Source organism: Somniosus microcephalus, chromosome 22 (genome assembly GCF_052327205.1).
Source record: "Somniosus microcephalus isolate GS21.2 chromosome 22, FLI_Smic_1.0, whole genome shotgun sequence".
Lineage (NCBI taxonomy): Eukaryota > Metazoa > Chordata > Chondrichthyes > Squaliformes > Somniosidae > Somniosus > Somniosus microcephalus.
The window spans coordinates 54,348,408-54,373,371 of NC_141008.1; the positions used below are offsets into that span (position 1 = coordinate 54,348,408).

The 24,964-nt window shown below is 52.5% G+C and overlaps 1 protein-coding gene across 1 annotated transcript in view; it reads left to right on the forward strand.

Moving 5' to 3' along the window:
- The window catches only part of LOC147102390 (multidrug and toxin extrusion protein 2-like), a 35,348-nt gene extending 12,553 nt beyond the window's left edge, over window positions 1-22,795 (forward strand). The window contains exons 6-17 of the mRNA XM_085964776.1: window positions 1,164-1,208; window positions 1,922-2,019; window positions 3,817-3,914; window positions 5,035-5,148; window positions 5,306-5,373; window positions 7,083-7,191; window positions 8,171-8,246; window positions 12,365-12,437; window positions 16,395-16,527; window positions 18,630-18,724; window positions 20,394-20,466; window positions 21,403-22,795. Of these exons, the coding sequence (XP_085820902.1) occupies window positions 1,164-1,208; window positions 1,922-2,019; window positions 3,817-3,914; window positions 5,035-5,148; window positions 5,306-5,373; window positions 7,083-7,191; window positions 8,171-8,246; window positions 12,365-12,437; window positions 16,395-16,527; window positions 18,630-18,724; window positions 20,394-20,466; window positions 21,403-21,614 (1,194 nt within the window). The 3' untranslated portion in view covers window positions 21,615-22,795. The remainder of the gene's footprint in view (window positions 1-1,163; window positions 1,209-1,921; window positions 2,020-3,816; window positions 3,915-5,034; window positions 5,149-5,305; window positions 5,374-7,082; window positions 7,192-8,170; window positions 8,247-12,364; window positions 12,438-16,394; window positions 16,528-18,629; window positions 18,725-20,393; window positions 20,467-21,402) is intronic.
- The last annotated feature ends 2,169 nt before the right edge of the window (window positions 22,796-24,964 follow it).

Consider the following 24,964-nt stretch of genomic DNA (forward strand, 5'->3'; position numbering starts at 1 on the left):
ATATTTCCTTTTCAAGTATTTATCCAAATCCCTTTTAAAAGTTACTATTGAATTTGCTTCCGCCACCCTTTCAGGCAGCGCATTCCAGATCACAACAACAACTACTTGTATTTATATAGCGCCTTTAACGTAGTAAAACGTCCCAAAGCGCTGCACAGGAGTATTATAAGACAAACAAATTGACCAAGCCACATAAGGATAAATTAGGGCAGGTGACCAAAAGCTTGGTCAAAGAGGTAGTAAGGAGCGTCTTAAAGGAGGAAAGAGAGGTAGAGAGGCAGAGAGGTTTAGGCAGGGAATTCCAGAGCTTGGGGCCTAGGCAACAGAAGGCACGGCCGCCAATGGTGGAGCGATTATAATCAGGGATGCTCAAGAGGGCAAAATTAGAGAAGCGCAGGGGTGGGGGTGGGGGGGCGTTGTTGTGGGGCTGGAGGAGATTACAGAGATAGGGAGGGGCGAGGCCATGGAGGGATTTGAAAACAAGGATGAGAATTTTAAAATCGAGGCATTGCTTAACCGGGAGTCAATGTAGGTCAGTGAGCACAGGGGTGATGGGTGAACGGGACTTGGTGTGAGTTACAACAACTCGCTGGGTAAAATAAATTCTCCTCATCTCCCCCTCTGGTTCTTTTGCCAATTATCTTTAAGCCTGTGTCCTCTGGTTCCTGATTTTGATCCCACAAACGGCAATGCGATGAACGATCCCACAAACGGCAATGCGATGAACGATCCCACAAACGGCAATGCGATGAATGATCAGTCAACCAGTCTTTAGCGATAAAGGTTTGATGGCCAGGACCATCAAAGGACCATCAGGTTCGCTGGTCGAACCTTCAGTTCTTCTTCAAAATAGTAACGTGAGGTCTTTAATGTCCAGCTGAATGGTCACTGTGATTTGGGTTTGGTATCTCATCTAGCGCCTCCGACAGTGCCGCACTGATGTGTCAGCCCCGGAGCAGGGGCTCGAACCCATGACCTTGAGGCAAGAGCGTTACCAACTGAGCCAAGCTAGCGCTAGGGAGTGTCCGCTCCCCTAAATAGTGAGTTCGCATTGACACGGTGGTCCTGCCCTGATTACCGGGCCGGCAGTGGGGATGGGAACTGTGAGCAGTGTGTTCATTCCCCGCTGCGCGGTAACCATCGTGTGCTTCTCCTTCCTGCAGGCGGTGTTCCTGTACCAGCTCCAGGTCCGGTACCTACAGAATCAGGTACTGCTAATCCAGCCGCTGGTAAATTACGGGCACATTGTGGGTCGAAATATTAGCTTTTATTCTAATTTTGGTGCTTTTTGGCATGCTTTTTAAATGTAAAATTTAATGTTGATGAACTAATTGGGGAGCTGGTTTAGTGAAGTTGTTGAGCTCAAATCTCGCTCTGATATTCACTCACTCACTCGCTCTCTGTTCTCTCTCTCTCTTTCTTTTGTTCACTCTCTCGCTCTATGTTCTCTCTCTCTTTCATTCACTCTGTTCTCTCTCTGATATTCACTCTCTCGCTCTATGTTCTCTCTCTTTTGTTCACTCTCACTCCATTTTCTCTTTCTTTTGTTCATTCTTTCTCTTTGTCTCTCTTCTCTTGCCTTTCTCTTTCTCTCTCTCTCTTTCTCTGTGTTTCTTTCTCTCTCGCTTTCTCTCACTCCACCTCTCTTCTCTTTCTCTTTCTCTCTCTTGCTCTTTCACTCTACCTTTCTCTCTCACTCTACCTCTCTCTTTTCTCCTTTCTCTCTCTTGCTCTTTCACTCTACCTCTCTCTCTCTTTTGCTTTCTCTCTCTTTCCTTTCTCTTTTCTCTCCTTTCTCGTTTCTCTTCAACGCATTGGGAAGAGAGACTAACAGTGCAAGAATCCGAGTGACCCAGAGTCACTGAGTTCATTTATATTCTATTGAACACAGACAGCCCTGTGCTTTTTGCCCCCTCTGCAGGGTATAATTCTGCCGCAGGTCTTCACCGGATTGGTGGCTAACATTCTCAGTGCGTTGATAAACTACAGCTTCCTGGTTGTGCTCAAGCTGGGAGTGGCGTGAGTACTGACTGCTTTCTACACCTGTTCAACAAGCACCGACACACCTTCATGGCCAGTGTTGCTAAAATGTCGTGGTCCAGCTCACAAGATTGGTTTGGACGGACAAGTCCTTTCAGCCCATCTAATCCTACCAGCCGTGGCTCGGTGGGCAGCACCTTCGCCTCTGAGTCAGAAGGTTGTGGGTTCAAGTCCCACTCCAGGGACTTGTGCACATAAATCTAGGCTGACACTCCAGTACAGTGCTGAGGCACTGTTAAAGGTGCCGTCTTTCGGATGAGATGTTAAACCAAGGCCCCGTCTCCTCTCTCAGGTGGACGTAAAAGATCCCACGGCACTATTTCGAAGAAGAGCAGGGGGGAGTTATCCCCGGTGTCCTGGGGCCAATATTTATCCCTCAATCAACATCATAAAAACAGATTCTCTGGTCATTATCACATTACTGTTTGTGGGAGCTTGCTGTGCACAAATTGGCTGCCGTGTTTCGCACATTACAACAGTGACTACACTTCAAAAGTACTTCATTGGCTGTAAAGTTCTTTGAGATGTCCGGTGGTCATGAAAGGCGCTATATAAATACAAGTCTTTCTTTCTTTGTTTCTTTCTATACCTGCCTTTGGCCCATATCCCTTAATACCTTTGGTTAACAAAAATCTATCAATCTCAGGTTTAAAATAAACAATTGATCTAGCATCAATTACCGTTTGCAGAAGAGAGTTCCAAACTTCTACCACCCTTTGGGTGTAGAAGTGTTTCTTAATTTCACTCCTGGAAGGTCTGGCTCTAATTTTTAGACTCTGCCCCTAGTCCTAGACTCCCCAACAATAGTTTCTCTCGATCGACCCTATCTGTTCCCCTTAATATCTTAAAATTTTTTGATCAAGTCACCCCTTAACCTATAAATTCCAGAGAATACAACCCTAGTTTGTGTAATCTCTCCTTGTAACAACCCTTGGAGTCGGGTATCATTCTGGTAAACCCACACTGCACTCCCTCCAAGGCCAATATATCCTTCCTAAGGTGTGGTGCCCAGAACTGCTCACAGTGCTCCAGGTGTGGTCTAACCAGGGTTTTGTGTAGCTGCAGCATATCTTCTGCCCTCTTGACATTAGCCCTGTACCTGCCGATTCCCATCCTCTGAATTAATAAGAACATAAGAAATAGGAGCAGGAGTCGGCCATACAGCCCCTCGAGCCTGCTCCGCCATTCAATAAGATCATGGCTGATCTTCGACCTCAACTCCACTTTCCCGCACTCTCCCCATATCCCTTGATTCCCCTAGAGTCCAAAAATCTATCGTCTCAGCCTTGAATATTCTCAACGACTGAGCCTCCACAGCCCTCTGGGGTAGAGAATTCCAAAGATTCACAACCCTCTGAGTGAAGAAATTTCTCCTCCTCTCAGTCCTAAATGGCCGACCCCTTATCCTGAGACTATGCCCCCTAGTTCTAGACTCTCCAGCCAGGGGGAAACAGCCTCTCAGCATCTACCCTGTCAATCCCCCTCAGAATCTTAAGGTGGAAGGACCAAAATTGGTAGCAAACAAGTGGTCCCTTGGATCGACCCTTCCTCACCCACCCCAAGCCCCCCTTCCCGCCGCAGACGGGACATTGCCAGAATGAAGTTGCGCGCATCGCCATGGCGACAGCGGCCTTTTGCGACGGCGGTCGGTGCGGGCGAACCTGGAGATCGCAGGAAACACAAAAACTGCACGTTCAACGGGGCCGACTGTCGGCGGGAAGCTTTGCCGGCGGTGAGGAGTTGGTGAAACTTACGACACGCGCTCTTCTGTTTCAGAGGGTCTGCTTGGGCCAATGTGATTTCGCAGTACTGCCAGAACATCGTCCTCTTCGCATACATTAGGTGGAGAAAGCTCTACCTCCACACCTGGGGAGGTAACGTCAGTCTTATTGCAAATCAACGATGAGGTTCCAGGGATGAGGGACTTCAGTTACGTGGAGAGACTGGAGAAGCTGGGGTTGTTCTTCTTGGAGCAGAGAAGGTTGAGAGGGGGTTTGGTAGAGGTGTTTAAAATCATGAAGGGTTTAGATAGTGTAGATAGAGAGAAACTTTCCAATGGCTGAAGGGTCGATGACCAGAGGGCACAGATTTCAGGTGATTGGCAAAAGAACCCGAGGCGACAGGAGGAAAAACATTTTTACACAACGAGTGGTTAGGATTTGGAATGCTCCACCTGAAAGGGTGGTGGATACAGATTCAATAGGAGCCTTCAAAAGGGAATTGGATAAATACTTGAAGGAGAAAAAATGGCAGGGATATGGGGAAAGAGCGGGGGAGTGGGACTGACTGGATTCCTCTTCGAAAGAGCCGGCGCAGACTCGATGGGCCAAATGGCCTCCTTCTGTGCTGTACTATTCTTTGATTCTATGGTTGCAGGGCTGGAGGAGGTTACAGAGATGGGGAGGGGAGACGAGGCCACGGAGCGATTTGAAAACAAGGATTTTAAAATCGAGGCATCGCCGGACTGGGAGCCAATGTGGGTCAGCGAGCACCGGGGGTGCTGGGTGAACGGGACTCGGTGCGAGTTAGGACACGGGGGCAGTGAGCACCGGGGGTGCTGGGTGAACGGGGCTTGGTGCGAGTTAGGACACGGGGCAGTGAGCACAGAGGGTGCTGGGTGAACGGGACTCGGTGCGAGTTAGGACACGGGGCAGTGAGCACAGGGGTGCTGGGTGAACGGGACTCGGTGCGAGTTAGGACACGGGGCAGTGAGCACAGGGGTGCTGGGTGAACGGGACTCGGTGCGAGTTAGGACACGGGGCAGCGAGCACAGGGGGTGCTGGGTGAACGGGACTCGGTGCGAGTTAGGACACGGGGGAAGCAGAGGTTTTGGATGCGCTGAGGTTTACGGAGGGCGGAAGGACAGCCAGGAGAGCATTGGAATAGTCGAGTCTGGAGGTGACAAAAGCCTGGATGAGGATCTCGGCAGCGGGTCAGCTATGTGTTGTGTATTTGTTTGTGGCCTAATATAGATTTCGGGTTGTGTCTGTGCAGGATGGACGACGGATTGCCTGCAGGAATGGGGCCCTTTCTTGCGACTGGCCGTTCCCAGCATGTTCATGTTCTGTATCGAGTTATGGGCCTATGAAATGGGATCGTTCCTGGCAGGTAACTAATGACGGGCCCAATCCAGCGTGGAGTTCCACTGCCAGGCACAGAGTGAAACAATTCACTATTTCTGCCTGGGTTCGATGCAAAGCTCCGGAAGCTAGTTGGTGACCTTCATTCTAATGACAAATGTGTTTTTCCTCTTTTTCTCTCACAGGGCTAATTAGCCAAGTTGAACTTGGGGCTCAATCTATTATATTCCAGGTGTTAACAGTTCTGTACATGGTAAGATTCACCAGATACAAACCCCCACCCCCACACTCACAGCCCCCCCCATCACCCCCCCCACACACTCACACAACCCCCCTCCCATCAAACCCCCCTTCCCATCCAACCCCCCCCCTCCACATCAACCCCCCACCCTCACATCAATGTTCTGTGTAATTTTTTGGGGCTGCATGGCCCTTTCAATTTCGCAAATGCGCGAACTTTAACATTGCAAAAGTCGGTCCCAGGCTGCGCGGAACCAGCAGAGCGTGGCCGCACACCCCCTACACACACTCACTCGCAGACGCTGACTCGCAGACACAGACTCGCGCACGCAGACACAGACACAGGCTCGCGCACAGACACGGACTCGCGCTCAGGCAGGCACACAGACAGGCAGGCAGACAGACAGGCACGCATGCACTCGCACCCCCCCCCCCCACACGCACCCCCCCACGCACACCCTGACGTAAGAAAACTACTAGGCACTTGGTCTAAGCGTTAAACAAAGCTTTAATCAACTGTTTTACAACATGGAGGTCTAGTTGTGTCCTTCACTAGTTCCTGTTAAGAATGTCCTGCGCAAGCTGGGCCCGTGCCCGAGTATTTATACTCTCCCTGGACAGCGCCACCCGCAGGCCGCTCAGTATTATTTCATAAGTCTTTCTTTCATGAATGACTCATCCATGTCATTCCCCCCACACACACCCGCCCCACACACATCCCCCCCCCCCCCACACCCCCCCCCCAATACAGATACACTCATACCCCCCACACCTTTGTGTGGCTCAGCGAAAGAATTTTTAATTAACAAAATTATATTGATACAATGCAATTTCAATTCTGTAACCGTGGGTAACAAAGTAGGAGCAGGAAGAGGCCATTCAGCTCCTCGAGCCTGTTGTGTCATTCAACGAGACCATGGCTGATCTGTGACCTAACTCCATCCACCTGCCTTGGATCCACAACCCTTAATACCTGATCGAACCCACCAGCTGCTCCATGAATCCTGGCCCAGACAGTTACGCTGCAACAAAGCCTCACGCCTCCCAACGTTCCTTCCCACTGGGAGTCCTGTAATCTCCTGGGAGAGGCTAAAACATCAGATTAAACAATACCCTTGGCCAATTTGGGGGGGGGGGGGAAAGAAAATCTGGGGCATTTCCCTCCAATCCCCGAAAGCGATGACAGCGGGCTCCAGGAGTTCACAGTGACCACGAGGTCCCCACCCAACATCCCCACCTACCTTCCTTGACACGAGCCACCGCCAGGAACTCATCCCACTCTTTGGAATAAATCCGCACTCACTCTAACGTCTTCCAAGTGTCGACAACCAACTGCGTAAAGAAGCACCTCGCTGCCATCTAACCGCGTCCTACGCTACCTGAGCCCTTGTCTTTTGGTCACCTGCCCTAACTTATCCTTCTGTGGATCGGTGTCAAATGCTCCTGTGAAGCACCTCTGGAAGTTTTACTACATTAAAGGCGCTATATAAATACAAGTTGTTGTCACGTTTAAAGTGACCCGCGGACTCTTGGCCCACGCAGATAGGCTTTTTATCAATGATCCAGTGTGGAGGACTGGGACCGTGCGTTCCCCGTAACGCCCCCCCCACCCCCCTCGCTGTGGGGGGGTCACTGAATGATGTGGAGCTCCTGTCCACACGCCTATTGCCTTTTTAAAAAAAAAAAAAAAAAAAATAAAAGTGAGTGTTTGTCCATTTCCAGACTCATGTCGGGATCGGAATGGCAGCGGGGGTCCGTGTGGGCATGGCCCTTGGGGGAGGGGAACCACAGAAAGCGAGGATCTCCGCAGTGACCGCCATCATTTGCACTGGTGAGTGGTGAGGTGGGCCTGTACCTCACATCTGTCTCTTGCACAGCAGCTTTCTCTACATCTGTGTGTGTGTTCGTCTATGTAACTGTTCGTATCTGTGTCTGGCACTGTGTCTGTCTATCCATGTTTACATATTTCTGTCTGTTACTATGTCTTTAGCTGTGTGTATCTGCCTGTCCATCTCTGGACATATCTGTGTCTATTACTCTGGCTTCTCTGTGCCTGTTTGTCCATCTATGTAAATGTTTCTGTCTCTGTCCCTCTCGCGCGCGCTCTCTCTCTCCCTGTCTCTCGTGTGTGTGTGTGTGTGTGTATCTCTCTCTCTCTGTCTCTTTATCTCTCTTTCTCTGTGTGTCTTTGTGACTCTCTCTTTATCTCTGTCACTGTGTGTCTGTCATAAGTGTCCTTGTCTGTCTCTCTCTGCCTCCCTCGGCCATGCTATCTTTCCCTCCCCTGCTCCCCCTCTCCCCCGCTCTCTCTTTCCCCCTCTCCTTCCTGTTTTAATTTATCTTCACCCCTTGTTAGGTTCCTGACCCTCCGCAATCCCCTTGTGGGTTATGCTCCTGCTATTGATGCTATTGTCTGATGGTGAGACCTCTCGTGTTACGGGGCTGCAGTCAGCCCCAACACCAGGGGCAGGACTGCCAGGTTGACGAGCCTGTTTCTGCCCCTGGGGGCAACAGTACCGCAGGGGTGGAGGGAGGGCATTTGTACACACTGCCTCTGGTGGAGGGGGGGCAGTTGTTCACACTGCCTCTGGTGCTACAGACTGGCAGTAAGCTGCCAGGCATTTTTGGATTGGGCACAGCAGCTGGTTAAATAATGCGTACCCTCCTGTAACTATGGGCGATTTATTCCGTGCCAGTCCCCCATGACACCTTGTGCTGGAGATACCCATTTGCCCGGCTTGTACTGTTGTGTGTGCTGATGTATGTACTGTGTCCAACTCTTGTATGTTTAAAGTGTTCTCTTATAACAGGGTGTGTGGCTCTGATCCTCATGGCAATACTTCTGATGCTTAAGGACGTGATAGCAAAAATCTTCACCAGTGACCGGTTAGTACACCTTGCTCACACTGCCCTCAGTTGAGGGAGAGAGGAGGGGAGGGAGGGACGGGGGAGGAAGTAGGGGAAGGTAGGGAGGAGGGAAGGGAGGGAGGGAGGAGGGAAGGGAGGGGAGGAGGGGAAGGGAGGGGAAGGGAGGGGAGGAGGGGGGGGAGGAGGAGGAGGGGGGGAAGGGATGAGGGGGGGAAGGGATGAGGGGGGGAAGGGATGAGGGGGGAAGGGAAGAGGGGGGGGAAGGAGGGGGGGGAAGGGAGGAAGGGGGGAGGGGGGAAGGGAGGAAGGGGGGAGGGGGGAAGGGAGGAGGGGGGAAGGGAGGGGAAGGGAAGAGGGGGGGAGGAGAAGGGAGGGGGGAAGGGAGGGGGGGAAGGGAGGGGGGGAGGAGGGGGGAAGGGAGGGGGGGGAGGAGAGGGGAAGGGAGGGGGGAGGAGAGGGGAAGGGAGGGGGGAGGAGAGGGGAAGGGAGGGGGGGAGGAGAGGGGAAGGGAGGGGGGGAGGAGAGGGGAAGGGAGGGGGGGAGGAGAGGGGAAGGGAGGGGGGGAGGAGAGGGGGGAGGAGAGGGGAAGGGAAGGGAGGGAGGGGGGGAGGAGAGGGGAAGGGAGGGAGGGGGGGAGGAGAGGGGAAGGGAGGAGAGGGGAAGGGAGGGGGGGAGGAGAGGGGAAGGGAGGGGGGGAGGAGAGGGGAAGGGAGGGGGGAGGAGAGGGGAAGGGAGGGGGAGGAGAGGGGAAGGGAGGGGGGGAGGAGAGGGGAAGGGAGGGGGAGGGGGGGGAAGGGAGGGGGGGAGGAGAGGGGAAGGGAGGGGGGGAGGAGAGGGGAAGGGAGGGGGAGGGGGGGAAGGGAGGGGGGAGGAGAGGGGAAGGGAGGGGGGGAGGAGAGGGGAAGGGAGGGGGGGAGGAGAGGGGAAGGGAGGGGGGGAGGAGAGGGGAAGGGAGGGGGGAGGAGAGGGGAAGGGAGGGGGAGGAGAGGGGAAGGGAGGGGGAGGGGGGAAGGGAGGGGGGGAAGGGAGGGGGGGAGGAGAGGGGAAGGGAGGGGGAGGGGGGGAAGGGAGGGGGGAAGGGAGGGGGGGAGGAGGGGAAGGGAGGGGGGGAGGAGGGGAAGGGAGGGGGGGAAGGGAGGGGGGAGGAGGGGAGGGGAGGGGGGGAAGGGAGGGGGGGGAGGAGGGGAAGGGAGGGGGGGAGGAGGGGAAGGGAGGGGGGGAGGAGAGGGGAAGGGGGGAGGAGGAGGGGGGGAGGAGAGGGGAAGGGGGGAGGAGGAGGGGGGGAGGGAGGGGAGGAGGGGGGGAGGGGAGGGGGGAGGAGAGGGGAGGGGAAGGGAGGAGGAGGGAGAGGGAGGGGGAAGGGAGAGGGAGGGGGAAGGGAGGAGGAGGAGGAGGGGAAGGGGGAGGAGGGGAAGGGAGGAGGGGGAGGGGAAGGGAGGGGGAGGGGAAGGGGAAGGGAGGGGGAGGAGGAGGGGAAGGGAGGGGGAGGAGGAGGGGAAGGGAGGGGGAGGAGGAAGTGGGGGAGGTGAGGGAGGAGGTGAGGGAGGGGGGAGGGGAGGGAGGGAGGAGGGGAGGAAGGATGTTGCGTCTGTCCCAACCTCCAGATGTCCCAAAGTGCTTCACACCCAATGAAATATTTTTGAAGCGGAATCACTATTGTAATGTAGGGAGGCGCGGTGAACAACTTTGATGTCCTGTTTTACCCTGACCTGAACTTCAAACCCAACATCCAGTCAATCTCCAAGACCCTCTGTAACCAATTCCACAATGTCACCTGACTACGTAGAAGTTCCAACAGGGGAACAGGCCATTCGGCCCAACCTGTCCGTGTCGTGTTTACCCACCATGCGAGCAAATAGTCCCAGTTACATTTACCCACCCTGTTCCCATATCCCTTCAACCCCTACACACTTAGGGCTGGAACTTCTCCATGGGAAGCTTTTGGAGGCGAGACTGCTGCTTGCCGGCTTTCAATCCCGCCTCCATCAGCTTCTGGCCAACCAGCGGGATTTTCCCTGATTAACCCAGCAGGCCAATTAGAGGGAAGTCAGTGACAGAGCACGTCAACGTATGACGTGTCATCTGTCAAGAACTTTTGAAAGAAGAAATGTCATCGTTTGACAGCTCTGTGAAGCTGTCAAACACTTGACATTCTGTGTAGTTTGATGAGTCCTTGTGTTCAGGACTCATCAAACCATTCTACTTTACAGAAATCACCTGGCTATTGGGTCGGAGGATCCAACAGCCAGTCTGTGAAATCTACAATGGAGATGTCGGGACTCCGGCTCCACAGCGGCTGAAGGCTGTAGGCAGAAACAAAGGTAAGTGAACATTTTCTAACACTTTACACACACCTCACATACTTACCACTCCACACTTGCACCCATCACTCACCTCTACATCGCACTTTCAGACCCCTCCGACCCCCGCAGACCTCCTACTCATCTCCTACACCCTGGTGGATTCTCTGAGATCAGGAAGCCTGCACTTCAGGAAAAATGGGGATAATCCTATTTTCTGCCTTTTTAACTACCTGTTAATAGGCTTTAATCCCTTTCGAGGAGTCGGGACCCGGGGCAGGATGGCCTCCTGGCAAGAGGGCATGGAGGCGGGTTGGGGGCGGGTTTGCCAGCTGCCCCCAAATTCTGCAACTTTCCCAGCAGTCCCACCTCCATACCCGCCTCCTCGGGGCTGAGAAAATCCAGCCCAACATCTTTCCCTCTTTGCTGCTGAAAGTCATCACATCCTCACCACCTCAAACCTCCACTTCTCTAATACACTGAACAGCCATCTGGGCTCTACCCAGCTCTGCCTGCATCCCATCCCAAATCAAATCCTGCTCTCCTCTTCCTTACTGGCCCCTCCAGTGCATTGACTTCAAAATCCTTGTCCTCACTTAAAGATCTTTCCACTTAAAGGTCTTGCTGCAACCTATCTCTGCAACCTCCGCACCAACAACGACAGCAGCAACATCTATGTATGATGGGCCTTTCTCCTAACAAGACAACCCAGGCTATGTCCTGAGGAAGGATGTTCTTGCCATGGAGGGAGTGCAGTGAAGATTCACCAGACTGATACCTGGGATGGCAGGAATGACGTATGAGGAGAGATTGGGTCGATTGGGCTTGTACTCGCTGGAGTTTAGAAGAATGAGAAGGGATATCATTGAAACTTATAACATTCTAACAGGACTAGACAGACTAGATGCAGGAAGGATGTTCCCGATGGCGGGGGAGTCCAGAACCAGGGGTCACAGTTAAAGATAAGGGGTAAGCCATTTAAGACAGAGAGGAGGAGGAATTTCTTCACCCAGAGAGTGGTGAACCTGTGGAATTCTCTACCACAGAGGGCAGTTGAGGCCAATTCATTAAATATATTCAAGAAGGAGTTCGGTATATTTCTTAAGGCTAAAGGGATCAAGGGATATGGGGAGAAAGCAGGGACAGGGTACTGAATTTGGATGATCAGCCATGATCTCATTGAATGGCGGAGCAGACTCGAGGGGCCGAATGGCCGACTCCTGCTCCTATCTTCTATGTTTCTATGTCTATGTTTATGACGAAAGGTCATCGACCTGAAACGTTGACTTTGTTTCTCTCTCCACGGATGCTGCCCTGGCCTGCTGAGTTTTTCCAGCATTTTCTGTTGTTATTTTGGATTCCCAGCACCCGCAGTATTTTGCTATCGTATGTTTTTATGGGGTTGGACTCGGTGGGTAGTAGGAGAGAAAGTTTGACTGAAGGCACGGCCAAAGAGGTAGATTTTGCGGGGTCTTTTGAAGGTGGGGAGAGAGGTGGCAAGACGGAGGGGTTTAGGGAGAGAATACTCCGATGTACAGGGGGTTAGTGATTGAAGGGCTTGGCAGCAATACTGAAGCAGAGGAATGGGAGGACTTGTGTAATCGATCAGCGGGGGGAGATTGGGGAGCGTGAGCGGGGGGAGATTGGGGAGCGTGAGCGGGGGGAGATTGGGGAGCGTGAGCGGGGGAAGATTGGGGAGCGTGAGCGGGGAGATTGCTGTTGGTACACAGGCCATCAGGGGAATCTGAAGACCGGGGGATGGGGGGGGGTAAACAGACTTTCTGATGTTGCAGGTTTTAAGCATCTGAAATAGAAACTTTTCTCCTTTTGTAACAGACAAATTATTGAACTGGTTTCAAAGATGATCCCAATCCTGGCTCCTTTCCACCTGTGTGACGCCATAGGCTCGGTGAGTGATTCAAGCGTGTGTAAGCTGGAGGACTCTGGATCAAAGTTAAACTTTCTACAGAGCCTGGCAATCACCGGACGGGATGGAGATTGGAGTCAGGGATGTAGCACCGATTCTCCAATCTGCACTCACGTCCAGGTGGCCTCCACCTCGGGAGCCTCACCTCCCAAAATGACCCCTCATGTCTCTTTCCTCCCCTTTCTCAGGACGGTGTCGCCATTTTGCTTGTCGGTTTCTGAGGTGTGCGTCCTGCTCCGGTTATGCCAGTCAGCAGTTGGTCGAGCCGCTGTTTCACACCCAAGATGTTGGAGGTCGCGTGTTACAACAACATCTCGCCTTCCACAGAGCTGCTTGAACGCTGAGCGCTTTACAGTGCTCAAAGGGCTTTACAGGGCCACAGAGCAGGAGGGAGGACGTGAGGTGGAGCTGCTGAGGGAGGGGATTCCAGAGAGCGGGAGCGTGTTTCGGCTCCGCAGAGTGATATATATATTTAAATTATTAATTCATGGGATGTGGGTGCCGCTGGCAAGGCCAGCATTTATCGCCCATCCCTAGTTGCCCTCGAGAAGGTGGTGGTGAGCCGCCTTCTTGAACCGCTGTAGTCATGTGGTGAAGGTACTCCCACAGTGCTGTTAGGGAGGAAGTTCCAGGATTTTGACCCAGCGACGATGAAGGAACGGCCGATAAGTGTCCAAGTCAGGATGGTGTGTGACTTGGAGGGGAACTTGGAGGTGGTGGTGTTCCCATGGGCCTGCTGCCCTTGTCCTTCTAGGTGGAAGAGGTTGCGGGTTTGGAAGGTGCTGCCGAAGAAGCCTTGGCAAGCTGCTGCAGTGCATCTTGTAGATGGTGCACACTGCAGCCACGGTACGTCGGTGGTGGAGGGAGTGAATGTTTAAGGCGGTGGATGGGGTAAATGTTTAAAGTGGTGGATGGGGTGAATGTTTAAGGTGGTGGAGGGAGTGAATGCTTAAGGTGGTGATGTATGACACAGATTCATGCCCGCAGTCCCTCCATGTGTTGATGCACCCCTGTGGGCCTGGACACCTTGCCCCATAGGAGGGAGGTGAAATAAGGAGGATCATCCTGTGCAGCCATTCTCGCACTCCACATCGAAATAACCGGCAGCTGAGCATGGACCATACGTGCCGTTGGGGAAGGTGTGTGCCAACTGGAGATTACAGGAAGGGTGAACAAATAATGAAACACAAGTTGCCCAAATACCTGCCGAGCAGATAAGAGGCTAAAACAGTTAAATTATGAGGATGGCAGGAATGATGTATGAGGAGAGATTGGGTCGATCGATTGGGCTTATACTCGCTGGAGTTTAGAAGAATGAGAGGGGATCTCATCGAAACTTATAAAATTCTAACAGGACTGGACAGACTAGATGCAGGAAGGATGTTCCCGATGGCGGGGAGTCCAGAACCAGGGGTCACCGTCTAAGGATAAGGGGTAAGCCATTTAGGACAGAGATGAGGAGGAATTTCTTCACCCAGAGAGTGGTGAACCTGTGGAATTCTCTGCCACAGAAGGCAGTGGAGGCCAAGTCATTAAATATATTCAAGAATGAGTTGGATATATTTCTTGAGGCTAAAGGGATCAAGGGATATGGGGAGAAGGCAGGAACGGGGTACTGAGTTTGGATGATCAGCCATGATCTCATTAAATGGCGGAGCGGGCTCGAGGGGCCGAATGGCCTCCTCCTGCTCCTATCTTCTATGTTTAGGACAGGTTGCACAGACCAGGCTTGAGTATAGAAGATTAAGGGGTGATGTAATTGAGATGTTTAAGATGATTAATGGAGTCAATAGGGTAAATAAAGAGAAACTATTTCCTCTGGTGGGGGGAGTCCAGAACAAGGGGGCCTCACCTTAAAATTAGAGCCAGGCCGTTCAGGGGTGATGTCAGGAAGCACTTCTTCACACAAAGGGGAGTGGAAATCAGGAACTCGCTCCCCCAAAAAGCTGTTGAGGCTGGGGGGGTGGGGGAGGGATCAATTGAAACGGAATTACAAACAGAGATTGCTAAGATTTTTGCCAGCCAAGGGTATTAAGAGTTACGGTACCAAGGCGGGTGGATGGCGTTGAGATACAGATCAGCCGTGATCTCATTGAATGGCGGAAGAGACTTGAGGGGCTGAATGGCCTCCTCCTGTTCCTGTGTCAGAAGGCCGTAAGCACTGAGGCGAATCATCGTACCCCAGAGTCAATCCAGCTGAGATCTACAAACCAGGGGATGACGACCAGCATTCCCTCTGAGCTGCATAGCTGTCCGCAAGGTCCCGCACGGGCCGCTGACCAGCTTGTACATCGTGAATACCGGACATGCGCAGAAATTTAAAGGGACCGCACACTTAAAGAAACAGGCTGCGCAGAACAAAGCCTAGCTCGCTTTGAACGTTGGTAAAGACTAGAATATCTTTCTAACGCTGTCAGCTCGACAGAGCATCGTAAGAATTTCCCCTTTCCTCTATTAGCTTCACTCTCCAATCTTCTCTCCTTACCTCCAACTCGACCAAAGACATGCCAATGGAAACCGATGTTCATACCCGCTGGAGCATGCTTTGTCTTAGTAAAATGGTCAATATAAGCAACTGGGAGAGAGATTTTGGTGTAAAAATGTGGAAGACTATTCTAATACCCTTCTGCTGCATGACAAGCCAGACTCCAGGGTGCCGTGTAGCCCATTGCATTCACACCAACACACCTCACCCAACTGAGAAAGAAAGAACGCAAAAACTCGCCCTTAATAGCACCTTTCATGCTCTCCAGACGTCCTAAAGTGCCTCTCAGCCAATGGATTACTTTCGAAGTTCCTGTCACTGTTGTTTAGGTAAATGTGACACGTGCAAGGTTCCACAAAAAGCAATGCGATAAGTGACCTGATAATCTGTATTTTTTTTAAAAGGTGTTGGCTGAGGAACAGATGTTGTCCCGGACTCCAGGAGAGCTCCCCTGCTCTTCTTCAAACAGTGCCATGGGATCTCTTGTGTCCACCTGGGAGAGCAGACGGGGCAGTCAAATGATGAACACCTCATCCAAAAGATGGCACCTCCAACAATGCAGCACTCCCTTTAGCAGTGCACTGGAGTGTCAGCCTAGGCTAGATGCTCAAGTCTCTAGAGTGGGGCTTGAACCCATGACCTGCTGACTTAGCGGTCAATCGGCAAAGGCTGACACTAGCCTTTTTTGCACGTAAGTTTAGAGAGTAAGTAGCCGTAGAACGTTCAGCTGTGATGGTCAACCCAGCAAGCCTGACCCTTCCCTGACCCAACCTCTGCACATGTGCACTTTAGATCAGAGGGTGTAGGGCGTAGGGGGTTGTGACCTGTGGAGTGATGGGAGATAGGGTGTATAATTGCACGGTTCCTTACACAGTCAGCCTCTGAGTCACTGGGGCAGATTCCAATTGGAGGTGAGGTGATTGTCCATCTACCCCTCCTACTCTTGGCTCTGAGTAGATTGGGCCTTTATTCTCTGGGGTTTAGAAGAATGAGGGGTGATCTCATTGAAACATATAAGATTCTGAGGGGGCTTGACCGGGGTAGATGCTGAGAGGTTGTTTCCCACTGGCTGGAGAGTCTAGAGCCAGGGGGCACAGTCTCAGGATAAGGGGTCGGCCATTTCGGACTGAAATGAGAAGGAATTTCTTCACTCAGAGGGTGGTAAATCTTTGGAATTCTCTACCCCAGACGGCTGTGAATGCTGAGTCGTTGAGTATATTCAAGACTGAGATCGATAGATTTTGGGATATGGGGATCGGGTGGGAAAGTGGAGTTGATGTAGAAGATCAGCCATGGCTTGAGGGGCCATGTGACCTTCTCCTGCTCCTATTTCTTATGTTCTTATGAATAACTTTTATTCCATTAAACCTCGGAGAGCATTTCTTTTGTTCTGTTTGTTCTAATTGCAATATTTCACCCCTAATGATATACTCTAACCTTTTACTTTTCCACAGGGAGTAGCCAGCGGGATTGTCAGAGGAACCGGGAAACAGAAGATTGGAGCGATTGCTAATCTAGTGGTATTCTATGTTGTTGGGATCCCTGTCGGAATTTCGCTGATGTTTGCTACAAAGCTTGGAATTCTCGGTGAGAATTTGAACAGCACGTCTAATGTTTCCTTAACCGTTACCGCAATAAGTTGGGGAGCCCGTGGATCACCACGGTTATTATACGTAGTGAGGAAGCCTCGGTCAGTGAGAAGTAGACAAAGATGTGAGCTATAGTTGTCTCCCTCATGAGCTTGACCAACTGGTTCTCAATGTGCACTCTCGGCAGACCCAAAATAAACTACAGATTCTTGACTCTCTTTAAACTAATTCTTAAAGATGTGTTCCTATAGTGGAGCCGGTGGGAAATCCGGCAGGGGAAGCCCTTTGTAAACCCCGCCTCCTTATGACATCATGGGCCTTATATGGGGCACAAGTCAGGAGTGTGATGGAATACTCTCCTCTTGCCTGGATGAGTGCAGCTCCAGCAACACTCCAGAAGCTCGACACCATCCAGAAAAAGCAGCCCGCTTCATTGGCACCCCATCCACCACCTTAAACACTCACTCCCTCCACCACTGGCGTACCTTGGCTGCAGTGTGTACCATCTACAAGATGCACTGCAGCAACTCGCCAAGGCTTCTTCGACATCCCAAACCCCTAACACCTAGAAGGACAAGGGCAGTTGGCACATGGGAACACCACCACCTCCAAGTTGCCACACCATCCTGACTTGAAAATATATCGCCGATCCTTCATCCTTGCTGGGTCCAAATCCTGGAACTCCCTCCCTAGCAGCACTGTGGGAGCACCTTCACCACACGGACTGCAGCGGTTCAAGAAGGCGGCTCACCACCACCTTCTCAAGGGGCAACTAGGGATGGGCAATAAATATTGGCCTTGCCAGTGACGCCCACATCCCAGGAATGAATAAATAATAAAAATGATGGAACTTCTGACCACCCCAGGCCCCAGCAGAAATTCTTGTTGGCTCCTCTTTTCCTCCCTCTCTGTTTTACGTTGGGAATGCACCCCAGACCCTGAGGAAATTCAGTGGTCACAGTGTCACAAGACTGTTTGGTTGTGGGGAAGGGCCAGTCCAGTCAAGAATGGGCCATGCTTGAGGATAGGTGCATGGCCTTCCCATAGTGTGTTACCCTGGTATAATGGTAAAGGGGTGGGGATTCGGGCTTGTCGCTCTGTCCCCTATTTAGCCCAGAGACACTAGGCAGCAATTTCCAGTATCCGGCGTTACTTGGGCAGCTGAGGGAAGGGGTGGAAAATGGGGATGAGATCCACAGGGTTGGGTCCCTGCCCATTCCAGCACCTGCACCAATCCCCCAGCATCACTTCTGCTGGATAACACCGCAGGCCTCATGGTCCATCATTCCTGCTTTAGTGACAGTGCACGCTTCTTGACATGAATCAGTCATTCATGAAAGAAAGACTTATGAAATAATACTGAGCGGCCTGCGGGTGGCGCTGTCCAGGGAGAGTATAAATACTCGGGCACGGGCCCAGCTTGCTCAGGACATTCTTAACAGGAACTAGTGAAGGACACAATTAGACCTCCATGTTGTAAAACAGTTGATTAAAGCTTTGTTTAACGCTTAGACCAAGTGCCTAGTAGTTTTCTTACGTCACTTCTCACACCCCCATTTTACTGGCATCTAACGTTGCCAGGGCTGTTGGATCTGGTTAAAGATATAAATGGCCCACCCAGTGAGCATCATCAATTATGGTGTAATCGATGCACAGACCACACCCCTCACAACCCGTCAGAGGCCCCACTCTTCTGTCTACCAAGGTGGGGACTGGGTCCTTTTAAGCTGCTTACCAGAGTCCCGCAGCAGTGGTGATCTTACAACCCCGACCACCCCCACTCCCCCACCCCCACCCCGTTGGGGCCTCCCGGGCACAAGTGGAAACCCCCCAAAATAACGACCATAAGGCTGATCGCGGGAAATTCACCAGTGCCAATGGTGGGACACCGGGCGACCCGGCGATAACTCCTGTCTCGCCGGTGGTGTTGCGACGGAGCAGACTGAGTTCAGTTGTGTTGCCCACCCTCTCTCTCCTGACCCAGATCGGCTGATCCAGCGCACGGCTGGGATCTTCCTGCTCTGTGTATAGTTGAGCGTCTTTTTTCCAAGGCAGTGCACTGAGCAAGTCGGGCAGTATAGGTCTTGCTGTTTCTTCCAGGTCTTTGGACGGGATTGGCTATCAGTACCTTTCTGCTGTCGGCTTTCCTTCTGACACTGATCTTCAGGATGGACTGGAACGCAGCTGCGGAGGAGGCAAGAGTTTATTCTTCCACTAACTCCGGTGGCTCCCGTGCTTTGAGGTGCCATGTTCGAATCAAAGGGTCACAGGGACGTCAGGTTTAGGGGAGGGAAGGGAGTCAAAAAAATAAAGTCCCACCTTGAGCGCTTCCTCCTCTCTGGGAGTGACACCGGCGGGCAGACCACCGGCTCCCAGGCTATTGCACGCACCACAATCAATCTGGGTGCAGGAGGCGCACAGGAATGGTCCCAGCCTGAGGGGAGATGCATAACCAACACCAACTTGCATTTGTATAGCACCTTTAATGTAGTAAAACGTCCCAAGGCGCTGCACAGGAGCGATTATCAGACAAAATTTGACTCCGAGCCACATAAGGTGATATTGGGACAGGTGACCAAAAGTTTGGTCAAAGAGGTCAGTTTTAAGGAGCGTCTTAACGGAGGAGAAAGTGGTAGAGAGGCGGAGAGGTTCAGGGAGGGAATTCCAGAGCTCGGCCCCAGGCAGCTGAAGGCACGGCCGTCAATAGCGGAGCGATTAAAATCGGGGATGCTCAAGAGGCCAGAGTTGGAGGAGCGCAGAGATCTCAGAGGGTTGTAGGGCTTCATACAGAGTTATACCCTGGCAACACGATTGACTTGGGGATCTGGCTATGCCAGCAACAAACCTCACATATTAAGACTTCAAATTGATGGACTGTTTGACTGTGCGGAGGAGAGGGATACCAACCCTGAGCTATGTCCTGCACGCACCCACTATCCACACACACATGCACCTTCGAGGCGTGGTCACTGGGTAGGGTTCAGGGGAAGAAAAGCTGTCTTAATATTTGTCTCCTCTCAAAGCCGGGATGCTAAAGTCTATTGTATCACCTCCGCTGCTGCCCTAGCTGAGATCAGTTTACCCAGAGAGTGTGGAACTCACTACCACAGGGAGTAGTTGAGGTGAAGAGCGTAGATGCCTTTAAGGGGAAGCTAGATAAACACATGAGGGAGAAAGGAATAGAAGGATATGCTGACGGGGTGAGGTGAAGTAGGGTGGGAGGAGGCTCGTGTGGAGCATAAACACCGGCACGGACCAGTTGGGCCGAATGGCCTGTTTCTGTGCTGTACATTCTGTATAATGTAATTCTACGTAATGAGCCCATGGCTGGCACCCGGAACCCGCTCGGTGCCAGGTTCCTGTTGGCGTACGCACAGCGCCGAGGGCTCCCATTGGCTGCTTGAGGGGCGGAACCCGTTCACGGTATAAGCGCAGGAGAGCGGCGCCACGGGAGTTCACCCTCCCAGACTCCAGCCCTTGTGGTAATGTTCCACTGCTCGAAATGTGGCGTCTGTGTTTCTCCCAAAACCGTGCCTCAAATACGGTCCTGCCGCTTTTTATGGGGGGCAATTTTAACCTAATCCGCTCGTTGGGTAACTGACGGGGTCGGGTATAACGCTGGTTTAACACTCCGCCCGATTTTACACTCGGCTGTAGTCAACGCAGGGCAATTTTGGGCCAGGTGTAAAACCGGCGTTCCACCCGATCCCGTGGGTCTCCCGCCCGGCGAGTAGCTTAAAATTAGCCCCATGTTTAATACACATTAAACATGAGTGCTTGTGGGGCTATCGTGGCTGTAATCACTGAACTGCCGAGTGTGCAAAGAAACAATTTAACCGTTAACTCCGATTACGTTTTTTTCAGGCTCAAGAACGAGCCGGATTGAGGAAGAGAATTGAACCCACCATAGTTGCTGAGCTGGATGCCTCTGTCTATGGTAATGTCACAGATAGATCGCACTAGATATGAAGCTAGCCATCGTCTTCAGGAGCACATAGTTCAAAGTGATTGCTATATCCTTGTATGTATCATTTCCATCCTCCACCCTATGAACGTCCACATTGATCTCTATGGGCTGATCTATCTCCCCCTCCTCTTCCAAGGGAAGACTGCGGATGTGGCTGATGACACTTGGCTTGGGACTTTTTACAAAATTTTTGTTCTTGTGGTTTAAATTGGCCTAAACATTCACTCCCTCCACCACCGGCGTACCGTGGCTGCAGTGTGTACCATCTACAAGATGCACTGCAGCAACTCGCCAAGGCTTCTTCGGCAGCACCTCCCAAACCCGCGATCTCTTCCACCTAGGACAAGGGCAGCAGGCGCATGGGGACACCACCACCTCCAAGTTCCTCTCCAAGTCACACACCAGCCTGACCTGGACATATATTCATTTACTGTCGCTGGGTCAAAATCCTGGAACTCCCTCCCTCACAGCACTGTGGGAGCACCTTCACCACACGGACTGCAGCGATCCAAGAAAGCGGCTCGCCACCTTCACAAGGGCAACTAGGGATGGGCAATAAATACCGGCCTTGCCAGCGACGCCCACGTCCTGAGAATGGATTTTTTAAAAATGAATTACTTTTGAAGTGCAGTCCCTGTTGTTGTGTGGACAAACACGACAGCTAATTTGCACACAGCAAGATCCCGCCAACAGCAAATGCAATAAATTACCAAATAATCTCTTTTTTTTAGTGACGTTGGTTGAGAAATAAACGTTGGTTGGGGACAAGGTCGCCTCAACCAAGTTTGGACAGATAATGACCAACTAGTCTAAAGTATAAACTATAAATCCGATCTGATGGAATCTGTGCTAATGATGGACCTGGTGTTACTGATCCTTGCTGCTTTAAAAACTCTTGTGTTTCAGATCTTACAGAAGACAGCAGCTCGGCATTATCACAGAGCCGGGAAGAGCCGGATCAGCTGGAACACAGCGCACTGCTAGCGAGCAACAGCTCCAACCTGGCGGGCGACATCTTGTCACCTACCCAACTGATCGTTCGGCGTGGGTTAGCCATTCTCGCAGCACTGGTGGTACTGGCAGTCGGGATCGCTGTACACTTTGCTGATAAGCTGTAACTTTTTAAAAAATCTCCCACCGAGAGCTTCGCAGTGTGTGGCAGACATCAAGGAGCAAAAAGTCTTCCTCTGCAATGGGGCTAGCAGATTTATTGGAACTAACTCTCGCCTCCTCTGCCACTGCGTCCCGAGAACCCGCCGCCTCCTTCTTCTGTTGAAATCGATAGAATGAAAGTCGGGTGGGTTTATAAAGGATGGAAGACCCTCTCTGACCTGCTTACTGGCCAGGTATCCAAGTTGAAAATGACACAAGATCATAAGTATTAGGAACATTCGGCCCCTCGAGCCTGCTCCACCATTCAATAATATCATGGCTGATCTTTGACCTCAACTCCACTTTCCCACCCGATCCCCATATCCCTTGATTCCCCATGAGTCCCAAAATCTTTCTATCTCAGCCTTGAATATACTCAACGACTGAGCCTCCACAGCCCTCTGAGGTAAAGAATTCCAAAGATTCACAAACCTCCGAGTGAAGAAATTTCTCCTCGTCTCAGTCTTAAATGGCCGACCCCTTATCCTGAGACTATGCCCCATAGTTCTAGACTCTCCAGCCAGGGGGAACAACCTCTCAGCATCGGCCCTGTCAATCCCTCAGAATCTTATGTTTCAATGAGATCACCTCTCATTCTTCTGAACTCGAGAGTATAGGCCCAATCCACTAGACCTCTCCTCACAGTACAATCCTCTCATCCTAGGAATCAATCTAGTGAACCTTCGTTGCATCGCCATCTCAGGCAAGTATAACCTTCCTTGGATAAGGAGACCCATTGAGCTCTCTGAAACCACTAAGGCAGAGAGTCAGATTGAAGGGTTCTTCAAATAATTCAAAGAGGGGAGAGTGACATAACTTTGGCAACACAATTAAATGGTCGGTTTCTTTCTAACTTTTTTCTTTACAACCAGCCCCTAGAGAAACTTTTAATCCCCATTATTCGGCACTGGATTCGAGTCCAAGCCCCGGAGATAAAAGACAAGTGGACACCCCATCATCTATCCCCCTTGCAGCAGTGCATATATATGTGTATTTCCTCTTTACATAATTACTTGTATAGCTTATGGATATTAACCTGTTCTAGATATTCATGTGTAAGTTATACAGATAATAAATTGAGAGTACAAATTGTTTTCGCTGCAGTATCTGTTTAGAAAGAGAAGGAAAGTTAAATAAAACTGGTGCGACTTAATCTGAATCGACAGTACAATAGAACGCTTGAAGGAGGGGAATGTGATCATGTTGAGCCCATAAAGTGTGAGGAAGAAAGATAAATTGACCGCTTGCCCTCCGCTCAATAGCACTGAGTTCGAGGGCTGGCCAGTGGTTGAATCTACAAGCTGCAAGGCTGTGATAAGGTTTGCTGATTCTCGGTTGAGGTACCAAGTGGAAAGTGGTTGGATGTCGTTGGAGAGGAAAAGCTAAAAGGCAGGAGTGCGGTGTTGGGGGGGCAGGAGGAGGTGTCTTGTGCGGCTGCAAGGTCTCTCTTGTTGGCTGAGTGAGGAATGCCAAATAATTCACCGGGCCTGGTTTGAAGGAGGCGGCCGGCCATAAGGAAACGGAGGAGGGGCACTGCTGAGACAGTCTCCACAAAACAGGCAATTGGTTCAACAACAACTTGCATTTATACAGCACCTTTAACGTAGCCAAAAACCTCCCAAGGCGCTACACAGGAGCGATTATCAGAAGAAAATTTGATGCCGAGCCACATAAGGAGGGAATTCCAGAGCTCCCTCGGCAGCTGAAGGCACGGCCGCCAATTGTGAAGCGATGAAAATCAGGGATGCGCAAGAGGCCAGAATTGGAGGAGCGCAGAGATCTCGGAGGGTTGTAGGGCTGGAGGAGGTTACAGAGATATGGGGGGGGGATTTGAATGCAAGGATGAGAATTTTAAAATCGAGGCGTTGCCGGACCGGGAGCCAATGTAGGTCAGCGAGCACAGGGGGGTGACGGGTGAGTGGGGCTTGGTGCGAGTTAGGACACGGGTCAGCGAGCACAGGGGGGTGACGGGTGAGTGGGGCTTGGTGCGAGTTAGGACACGGGTCAGCGAGCACGGGGGTGACGGGTGAGTGGGGCTTGGTGCGAGTTAGGACACGGGTCAGCGAGCACAGGGGGGTGACGGGTGAACGGGACTTGGTGCGAGTTAGGACACGGGTCAGCGAGCACAGGGGGGTGACGGGTGAGTGGGGCTTGGTGCGAGTTAGGACACGGGTCAGCGAGCACGGGGGTGACGGGTGAGTGGGGCTTGGTGCGAGTTAGGACACGGGTCAGCGAGCACAGGGGGGTGACGGGTGAGTGGGGCTTGGTGCGAGTTAGGACACGGGTCAGCGAGCACAGGGGGGTGACGGGTGAGTGGGGCTTGGTGCGAGTTAGGACACGGGTCAGCGAGCACAGGGGGGTGACGGGTGAGTGGGGCTTGGTGCGAGTTAGGACACGGGTCAGCGAGCACGGGGGTGACGGGTGAGTGGGGCTTGGTGCGAGTTAGGACACGGGTCAGCGAGCACAGGGGGGTGACGGGTGAGTGGGGCTTGGTGCGAGTTAGGACACGGGTCAGCGAGCACAGGGGGGTGACGGGTGAGTGGGGCTTGGTGCGAGTTAGGACACGGGGCAGTGAGCACAGGGGGGGGTGACGGGTGAGTGGGGCTTGGTGCGAGTTAGGACACGGGTCAGCGAGCACGGGGGTGACGGGTGAGTGGGGCTTGGTGCGAGTTAGGACACGGGGCAGCGAGCACAGGGGGGTGACGGGTGAGTGGGGCTTGGTGCGAGTTAGGACACGGGTCAGCGAGCACGGGGGTGACGGGTGAGTGGGGCTTGGTGCGAGTTAGGACACGGGTCAGCGAGCACAGGGGGGTGACGGGTGAGTGGGGCTTGGTGCGAGTTAGGACACGGGTCAGCGAGCACAGGGGGGTGACGGGTGAGTGGGGCTTGGTGCGAGTTAGGACACGGGTCAGCGAGCACAGGGGGGTGACGGGTGAGTGGGGCTTGGTGCGAGTTAGGGCACGGGTCAGCGAGCACGGGGGTGACGGGTGAGTGGGGCTTGGTGCGAGTTAGGACACGGGTCAGCGAGCACAGGGGGGTGACGGGTGAGTGGGGCTTGGTGCGAGTTAGGACACGGGTCAGCGAGCACAGGGGGGTGACGGGTGAGTGGGGCTTGGTGCGAGTTAGGACACGGGTCAGCGAGCACAGGGGGGTGACGGGTGAGTGGGGCTTGGTGCGAGTTAGGACACGGGTCAGCGAGCACGGGGGTGACGGGTGAGTGGGGCTTGGTGCGAGTTAGGACACGGGTCAGCGAGCACAGGGGGGTGACGGGTGAGTGGGGCTTGGTGCGAGTTAGGACACGGGTCAGCGAGCACAG